Source organism: Cottoperca gobio, chromosome 9, assembly GCF_900634415.1.
Source record: "Cottoperca gobio chromosome 9, fCotGob3.1, whole genome shotgun sequence".
NCBI classification, from domain to species: domain Eukaryota; kingdom Metazoa; phylum Chordata; class Actinopteri; order Perciformes; family Bovichtidae; genus Cottoperca; species Cottoperca gobio.
Window position 1 is genome coordinate 674,413 of NC_041363.1, and position 10,000 is coordinate 684,412.

Below are 10,000 nucleotides of genomic sequence, written 5' to 3' on the forward strand. Positions count from 1 at the left end.
CACCACGTTACCTGCACAGACGCTTCACCTTTATCTGTCCAGGGAAACATGTTTTCCAGTAAATAGCCTGCATCACGTTTACATGCGTTCCCACCTGGGAGCTGCCCGATGTGAGCGGCGTCTGCAGTCAGACGCTGAAGTCCTCTGCAGAGCACCTTGAGCGTAGCTGTTCAGAGTCACAACGTGCTCGTCCTCCCTCAAGGCCACCGTCACTAGTTCAACTCGTCGTATTGCAGCGAGACGCAGGTGAAATATTATTTACAATTACTTTTTATGGTTTGTTTTAATCCTGCCTTCATGATTAGTTAGGGTTCGACAGTACGGAGGAAGAAATAAAAGCGTTTATAGGAGCTGTGAGTAGAATTCAAATCATCCTCAAACCACACACACACACACACACACACACACACACACACACACACACACACAGCAAACAGACGGGTGGAGCGTGTCACATCTCACACGACTGGATCAGGTTTGTACGCAGCACCACAGCACCAACATGACGTCTTGAGGTTCAATCATTTCAACTAAAAGTCCAGTGAAGATGCAGAAGAATCCACGTTACTGACCGTCGCAGACACGAGGAGACGAGAAGTTAAAGGCGCTTAATGTTTGAGAAACGTTGCAGTCTTTGTGCATAAATAATCAGGTTCTAACCTGACGTGTCGTGTGTTTGGATTGGAACACAGCCCGCACATGCTCCTTCAGGATGCTCCTCTGACTCTGGATAGAACATCGCTGCTCTTCTGTAGCGACAGGAAGTGACGCAGCAGAGGAACAACATTCATTCTCGCTCAGCTTGTGCGGGCTGCGTTTCAATCCAAACAACTCTTTGATGATGTTTTAAAATGTTACACCGGTCTGCGTCGTCCTGACCCAGTAAACCCATCCGGCTCGGCACAAAGCTCTATTTGCAAACCCTGCTGACCCGCTCTGATTCTCTGTTTCTGTTTCTTGTCCCTGCAGACGGAAAAGGAGTCAGTTCCATTTTTTATGCAGACAGACTGCAGCATCACGTCCCAGACGGGGCCCAAGGCCTTCAAGATCCCCTCGTCCATCCGCCAGAGGATCTGTGCCACATTCGACACTGCCAACGCCAAGGGCAAGGACTGGCAACTCTTAGCACAGAAGCTCCACTTAGACCGGTGAGCCTCTCTGAGAGCACGTGTGCAGCTTCCTGTGTGACGCCTCGCCGTGCACACCCTGATGATCAGCTGTGTTGTTAACCTCACGACTCTTTATACGCAGCTCGTACAGCACACACGTCATCTGTCCAATGCATGTTTAACAGTGTGTGGAACATTTATGTTCATCCCTTGTTTGTCCTGTTTTATCAAATGTAAATATGAATGAATGATGAGCCTGCAGAATGTTTACTGAGTCCAGTCTGATTGGTCTGATGTGTAATGACTCATGACACTAAGACTCCTCTGAGACTCCAGATGATCCAGATAAGCTTTCGTCTTGCTGCTCTGAACCTGATGTGACCGATGGTTCGGTTGCTTCTTGTGTGTCCTCTCGTGCGGCTGCATGCAGCGGCAGAGGAACACTGCCCCCCCCTGGACGCATGCTGCAGGATGCACAAAGACACATAGCAACAGGCTGTTATTAAACCCTCTGTGTTTGCTGCTAATTGCTTCTCGTTTGTGATGTTAATTTATTCTCTGTCTCATAAAGGTCGTGCCTTTGGTTTCACTTCCATGTAGGAACAGATGCTTCTGAATGTTCAGTTACAGACGGATATAAAAAGTACACATTGTTCTGTTCTGTCTGTAGATATGTTCCTAATAGATATAACTTCCCATCGTGGTCACACTGATCGCTATAAGCGGATAATTATTAGAACCAAATGCTTTTTTTCTTTATTTCTCATGCAGATAATTAAGATTTGAAAGTAATGAAACAGAAATCTAAGATATTTACTGAATATAATAGATTTTTTATAAATACATTATAGCAGTATTAAACACTTTTAGGACACGGTACACATTAAATTACTCCGCTGTGTATAATTAAATGACACTATAATACAGTACATGAAGATATATATATATAAATATATACATATTTATATGTTTTAAAGCCTAAAACAGTGTTGTGCTGTTATAACCTGGAGGCTGGGTGCAGAGTTTGTAAAACACAGTATTATGAGATTAACACTGTAAACAGACGACTTTATTATTATTAAACCGGAAGCTTTTTAAACACTATAAACTGTTTCCACAATTATAATAACATAACTGCACTTATTTTATATGTCTGTCAACTGTAATGTTCCTTCCTGTCCAAAAAAACGAATTATTAAAAATCCAATCTGTGATTAGAGAAGCGTCTCAAACTGCAGAAACTACATTTAAAGATGTCTGACAGTAGAGCTGCAGGAGGAAACCCTGACATGAGTCAGCGTGTTGTACTTCCTGTTCCCTCGTCTCAAACACGAGAGCAAGAGGTTTTAAAGTTTTGTTCTAAGACATGAAACGTGTCAGTGAATGTCATCGTCACGCAAACATTAGCCGCCGTTAGCTTAGCGGTGGTGACGTGAAGTCATGTGACCTGCATTAGCTTCTTACTTCTGCAGATTGTGTTCACATTCATTTGCAAAGATTACCGTGTAATTATCATAAACGTTGTTTGAACTTTGTCCACAGATCTTATTTTCTTAAATAAAACAAAATCCAACGTATAAATCTAATCAGCTGTTTGTTGAGCTGAAACAATGCGATGCTAACGTCAGGGCTACAGAAACACGTCTCCCTGCAGCGCTCTATACACACATATCTGTAGTTTAAAGATGTCCATCATCATATCACAAAACTTAAACTTGAAATGACTTTCTGTCTTAAAATGAGATTTGTTTTCAAAAAGAAAAGACATTATAACATGAGTTGTATCCTTAAAGCTCCACAGAACTACTGGCCTTGTTTTCTCAAAGGAGATTAGAACAATTCAAAGTTATATCAGATAGATTCTTATTGATCCCCAGGGATTAAGATACATGCAGCAAAGGTTCAGTCCACACCTGAAGCCACCATGAAACTTCCCTCTTCCTGTGCACTTCATTAATCCAGCTCTGTGCTCCTCTGCAGAAACCTGGCTTATTTTGCAAAGCAGCGGAGTCCGTCTGCGGTCATCCTGAGCCTCTGGGAGGCTCGCCACCAGGACTCTGCTGACCTTGACTCCCTCGCAAGCGCCCTGGAGGAGATTGGCAAGATCCACTCCAAAAGCTCCCCGAAGGACCAGGATGAGCCGGAGTCTGACTCCAATCACATACAAGTGGGCAGCGTGTGTGGAACGGGCAGACTAACCAATCAGACGACAGAAGACTCTGAATACACAGGCTGAGAGTGGAAACTGACAAACTGAGGCATATATCTGTGCGCACACAGCCAGTGATGGACGACACACTGTGGCGGTGCGCTGCGAGGTCACGAGGTCGTGAGGAGACGGTGCGAGCAGTCAACACGCCGACCGAATCCAACAGATGGAGGTGAGCCGGTACCTGCTGTGGATCGACCCTCTCTTAAGAATCTGTCTGAGGATGGACTGTAAATCTTTGTCTGCCTTTCCACTCCATCTTCAGTTCATCTTTAATGTGTTTGTTGCTTTAAGTTCAAGCTGCCCCTCTGTGCGTTCATGTCCAGAGGGGGAGCTTCCTGAACCTTTGTGCACATTGTTTTCTGGATTTGTGTTGAAAGCGATGGGACTGTTCCCAGGGGGCCGCGGGGCAGCTGCACACATTTGCATAGAAGTTCTTATATGCAAAGAAGGTGATACTGTGGCACACTGGATGTGATTTCTCTCTTCTCCCCACACTTCATGCTTTAGTCAACGAATGAATGACGACTTACGAGCAACTTCTTGACGTCCAATATTATATTTTTAAAGGGAAGCTGCTGATTGCTTAAATGTTGTGATTGTGAACTTTCAAAGCCAAGTAACTTAAAGATTCTCCCATTCATCCGTCAAACAAAGTCTAAATATCTAGTCTACATGAAGTTTAGCACTTCTGATCGACAGCCAGTGTTGTAAGATCATTTATGCAACAACAAAAAGAAGTTAAAAAAATATCAGCCCCAGATTAATCTTGAAGGACAGACCGTGGTTGTGGTTTAGTGTAATGTGTCGCATTACGGTTTGTTCAGAGACAGAGAGGGAGGAAGCTGCAGGACGTCGTTTCCTGTCACGACAGGGAGCGCATGCACGCGTCTTATCGCCCAATTCCAACATTAACACGCGTCACAGACCTCATATCAGACCCTGACACACACACAGCTAACCCCCCACCCCCCGACACACACTCTGACAGTTCCTGGCTGCAGAGGTCATGGACTGGGGGTTTGCATATTGTACATGCAGTTACATATCTTATTAAATCCCCCGGAGAACACTTCATACTGAGAGATGATGAGGGGACGTTCTGGGCATGTGAGGCTTTACATTTACTAAAGCTTAACAACTGTGTCAACCACTAATGGCAGATGAGAGGTTTGCTGTTCTCAGTTCAATCATTATAAAGGAAGAAGCCTCAGAGATGACCACAATCTGTTAAAGTTTAAGAAAACCATTAAACGTGTGAACTTAACTTCCTGCACAGGCTACGTGTGCTTTAGGTCTCTGTTGGATTGACTTGCTCTCACAAGCCAACATCTCGTCCGTTCGTATGGAACTCTTGTGCACTTCCTTTCGGTTCCTTTAATATCTTTATTTGTTCCGCTTAAATGTGTGCACTGTGAAAACAAACCAACAGTATTCATTTCACTCTGATTCCCTAAAACACCCAAAATGTTGCCTAATTAAGTCTTTTTAAATCATTATTAAAACTAATAAACAAAAAGAAGCTCATGTTGACTGGTAGACTGAAACAGTCCTGAGGACACAACTCTGAACAGACTCCTGCAGCTGCATCAGCTTCAAACAGGTGAAATCATTTAAGTACAGAACAATAACTTCAAATAAGATAAATAAATGTGCAACATACAGAAATACATTCTTTAATTATTGTCCGAGCTGCAGTTTGAACAGGTGAGTGTTCAGTCTGCAGAAGGTGTGCAGACTTCCTGCTGACCTGACATCAATGTGCAGCTCGCTCCACCATTTAGCAGCTGCTTGAATCTGCTCCAGACTCTGGTGCTGCTCCAGGACTGCAGGACAGCAAACAGGTTTTATTTGAGGGTCTCTGGGTCCCACTCAGTCAGGGAGCAGCGAGCTGATTGGTCGATGCAGAGAGAGGTGAGAGAGCTGATTGGTCGATGCAGAGAGAAGCGAGAGAGCTGATTGGTCGATGCAGAGAGAAACGAGAGAGCTGATTGGTCGATGCAGAGAGAGGCGAGAGAGCTGATTGGTCGATGCAGAGAGAAGCGAGAGAGCTGATTGGTCGATGCAGAGAGAAATGAGAGAGCTGATTGGTCGATGCAGAGAGAGGTGAGAGAGCTGATTGGTCGATGCAGAGAGAAGTGAGAGAGCTGGTGTTTGGTTGGACCGTGTCCAGGATGTAGAAGGATCCACTCACAGCACGGTGGAGCAGCACCAGAGTCTGGAGCAGCTGCTGGTGACCAGTGAAGGGAGGAGTGATGCATTGTGGGAGAACTGGGGGAGGTTAAAGACCAGTCGGGCTGCTGCATTCTGGGTGAGCTGTAGAGGTCGGAGGGCACATGTAGACAGTCCAGCAGGAGGGAGCTGCAAGAGTCAGTGAGATGACAAGAGCCTGGACCAGAAACTGCTGAGAGATGTCAGCCATGTCAAACCTCCACCTGGTTTCAGATCTGAGAAAAAAGACAGAATCAGTTGAGTGTCGTCTGCAGAGCTGTGGGAGGAGAAGCCATGAGAGTGGATGACTGAGCCAAGTGAGTTGGTGTACAGAGAAAAGAGGAGGGGACCCAGGACGGAGCCCTGAGGAACCTCAGTGGTGAGTTGACAAGGGTCCGACAGGAGCAATAGACTGGAGGAGGCGAGAGAGGCTGGTAGTGGGGGGGGCAGAGATAATGAGAGTAAGAACTTAATTCTGAGAGAAAGAAGTTAGAGCGGAGGGGGAAGTGATGCTGAACAGTCGATATCAGTCGGTAACTTTTGTGCAAAAGTTTTCAATGAGAGTGAAGCGTTTTGCGTGTTTTCCCCGCTTCACGCAGCTCAGGTGAGTTGTTTCCACTTATTCAATTAAGCATGTAGTTCATGGTTTTCGTTATGCTAACGTTAGCACTCATTCGGTGGTTGTCTAGAACAACCAAATAAAAAATTAAAGAGGCAGTGTGGGCTTTACCTTCTGCAACCTGCAAAACACGTTCAAAAGCAGCGAGCTAGAAAGAAAGCGTAGGCTCTTTGGGAAGTTATTGGGTACGATAATAAAATCAGCTTTCATGACTGACATTGTTAACATAATGAACCTGAATAAAGATCGGTACGATCCCTGCTGTCAGATTAACAAACACAATTCCTCAATATTTCTTTTCTAATTTAAACTCTGCGTGTGTTTAAATTAGTTCCTGTTTCATACGTCACTGAGTATCTTTGACTTGTGAGGTTTCATCCTGCGATGATAAAGAACCGTTGTATGTCTCTGCATCATCTCTGTGCTGGTGGTCCACTTTTAATTTAGAGAGCAGAGCGGCTGATGGATGCATCTGATAAAATACAGCAATTAATTAACTAATAATAACAAATGAGACACACAATTGTTGATTATTTATTTAACAGTTATTGTCTGTTTGCACTATATATGTCCACAGGTTATCAGAAAACTAAACTTGGTAGAGTTTTGTTGCACTTCACAGCAGCGTTGACCAGCAGGTAGCTCACATAAAGAAAGAATAAACAATGAGACATCGGTCTACCACTATATGCTTTTCTAATCCTTTCATATGATTTAAGCTGCTAAGTGAAGAATGAAACATGATTGTTTCCTGAACTGTGACTAACTGGAGTCTCCTTTTTATTTCTGCAAGCAAAGAGTGTCAAAAATGGAAACGTGTGCTTTCGTAACGCTTAGCGGCGGCTTGTGTTGCATCGAGCATCCTGTCTGCATCACACTCACCTAGATGTGTTTCAGCTGTGTCCACTGTATCTCATCAACGTGTTGAAATTCTGTTTTTTAAAAGTGAGCTCACACACACGTATTCTCACTATGTATAATGCTTTGGTGTAACACTAACCCTGTTTCATGAGATTAAAAGTTGCGTCCATGGCTTCCTGTCCTCAGTTGGTCGGTCCCATGCTCTTCTTTGCTCCACGCATGGCCTTCGGCTTCATATCACGATTCTTGTGCCTTGTTTAACTACTGTAAATGGTGAATGTTGTAAAGTACAGATGCGGATGAAAAAAAATTAATCATACTGACATACATTTAAAGGTATTAGTTGAAAAGTATTTAAGATTATAATATTGAATGGGCTGCGGAGCTTTTCTAGTGCTGAACATCTGTTTGGTGATGCAGGGCAGCTTTGTGGTATATTGTATCTATAACTAGACATTTTGGATGTTTTCTGTACAGTAGAATTTGCAAATGTATATGCAGCCTTTTGGAAATAAATGTACAGTTTAAAGATCTCAACTTGTCTAAACGTTAGTTATTTTTGCGTCATGCAGTGAAACTATCCATAAATAATTTTTTAGTCTTCGACGGACTCAGGTGTGTTATGCTAGTAGCGGCTGACATAGCCTGGAGTTACTAGCAGCATGCAGAGATGAGGCGCTGTAGAGTAAAGCCTGGTGCATGATGGAGGATCTTAAATACACAGACAAAACAGATTTAACCCATGTTTTATATTTGAAGCGTTAGATTTAGTTTAGTCTCATACTCGTAGCATCAGAAGGTTGCACATGTGCGTTCAATGCACCGGAAAACAAAATGGATGAAGTCATGGCCGAGAAGCTTACACGTTGCAAGTTGAGCTTCACAAACCTGATCGGGCCGGAGCCGGTGTTTCTAATATTCCCCTTGACGCAGGTCAGGTTTGCGTTTAGTTTTTTTTGGCATATGACAACAGACAGAGGTTTGATATTTACGATCTAACATTGAGATGTGTGACATCAATGGAGATCCCCTTTAAAGTCGGCTTTAAAACGAATAACGTCACATTGAACTTGCACTGAAGTTGAAAGTATCACTTCGATCAAGGAGAAGAAGCTGCTCAGAGAAGCTTCTGCTGTTTAACGTTCTCTGTGCAAACACGCTCACACACTCACCTGACTGCATGAGTCATGCGTCAGTAATGTGGCACGCGGTCTGAGCGGCGTGAGAGACGTTTCTCACACAGTGACGAAATCCTGGAAGAAACAACCCGTGACTTGAAAGGAGATAGTCGGCTTCTGGTCGGATCAAGGTATTACACACAATCACAAGAGAAGGAAGTGACTGTATGAATCTAATCACTTAAAACAAATAAGACACTGATTTTCCTGCACATGGCTGTGAGCTAATAGAAACAGTGCAGCTGAAGGCCCTGTCACACAGTGCCGTATGGCAGAACTGTACCCACTGTACTGTACCCACTGTACCTACTGTACTGTACACACTGTACCCACTGTACTGTACCCACTGTACTGTACCCACTGTACTGTACCAACTGTACCGTACCAACTGTACTGTACCCACTGTACTGTACCCACTGTACTGTACTGTACCCACTGTACTGTACCCACCAACTGTACCGTACCAACTGTACTGTACCCACTGTACTGTACCCACTGTACTGTACTGTACCCACTGTACTGTACCCACTACTATACCAACTGTACTGTACCTACTGTACTGTACCTACTGTACTGTAGCCACTGTACTGTACCTACTGTACTGTACCCACTGTACTGTACCTACTGTACTGTACTGTACCCACTGTACTGTACCAACTGTACCCACTGTACTGTACCTACTGTACTGTACCTACTGTACTGTAGCCACTGTACTGTACCTACTGTACTGTACCCACTGTACTGTACCTACTGTACTGTACTGTACTGTACCCACTGTACTGTACCAACTGTACCCACTGTACTGTACCCACTGTACTGTACCCACTGTACTGTACTGTACCCACTGTACTGTACCAACTGTACCAACTGTACTGTACCTACTGTACTGTACCTACTGTACTGTACCCACTGTACTGTACCTACTGTACTGTACTGTACCTACTGTACTGTACCCACTGTACTGTACCTACTGTACTGTACCTACTGTACTGTAGCCACTGTACTGTACTGTACCCACTGTACTGTACCCACTGTACTGTACTGTACCCACTGTACCAACTGTACTGTACCTACTGTACTGTACTGTACCAACTGTACCAACTGTTACTGTACCTACTGTACTGTACCCACTGTACTGTACCTACTGTACTGTACTGTACCTACTGTACTGTACCCACTGTACTGTACCTACTGTACTGTACCCACTGTACTGTACCTACTGTACTGTACCCACTGTACTGTACCTACTGTACTGTACTGTACCTACTGTACTGTACCCCACTGTACTGTACCTACTGTACTGTACCACTGTACTGTACCCTACTGTACTGTACCTACTGTACTGTACTGTACCTACTGTACTGTACCCACTGTACTGTACCTACTGTACTGTACCCACTGTACTGTACCTACTGTACTGTACCTACTGTACTGTAGCCACTGTACTGTACCTACTGTACTGTACCCACTGTACTGTACCCACTGTACTGTACCTACTGTACTGTACTGTACTGTACCCACTGTACTGTACCAACTGTACCCACTGTACTGTACCAACTGTACCCACTGTACTGTACCCACTGTACTGTACTGTACCCACTGTACTGTACCAACTGTACCAACTGTACTGTACCTACTGTACTGTACCTACTGTACTGTAGCCACTGTACTGTACCTACTGTACTGTACCCACTGTACTGTACCTACTGTACTGTACCCACTGTACTGTACCAACTGTACCCACTGTACTGTACCCACTGTACTGTACCTACTGTACTGTACCCACTGTACTGTACCAACTGTACTGTACCCA

At 44.2% G+C, this 10,000-nt stretch overlaps 1 protein-coding gene across 1 annotated transcript in view; it reads left to right on the forward strand.

Moving 5' to 3' along the window:
- The window catches only part of unc5db (unc-5 netrin receptor Db), a 171,116-nt gene extending 165,880 nt beyond the window's left edge, over positions 1 to 5,236 (forward strand). The window contains 2 exon segments of the mRNA XM_029439759.1: positions 970 to 1,148; positions 3,090 to 5,236. Of these exon segments, the coding sequence (XP_029295619.1) occupies positions 970 to 1,148; positions 3,090 to 3,345 (435 nt within the window). The 3' untranslated portion in view covers positions 3,346 to 5,236.
- The last annotated feature ends 4,764 nt before the right edge of the window (positions 5,237 to 10,000 follow it).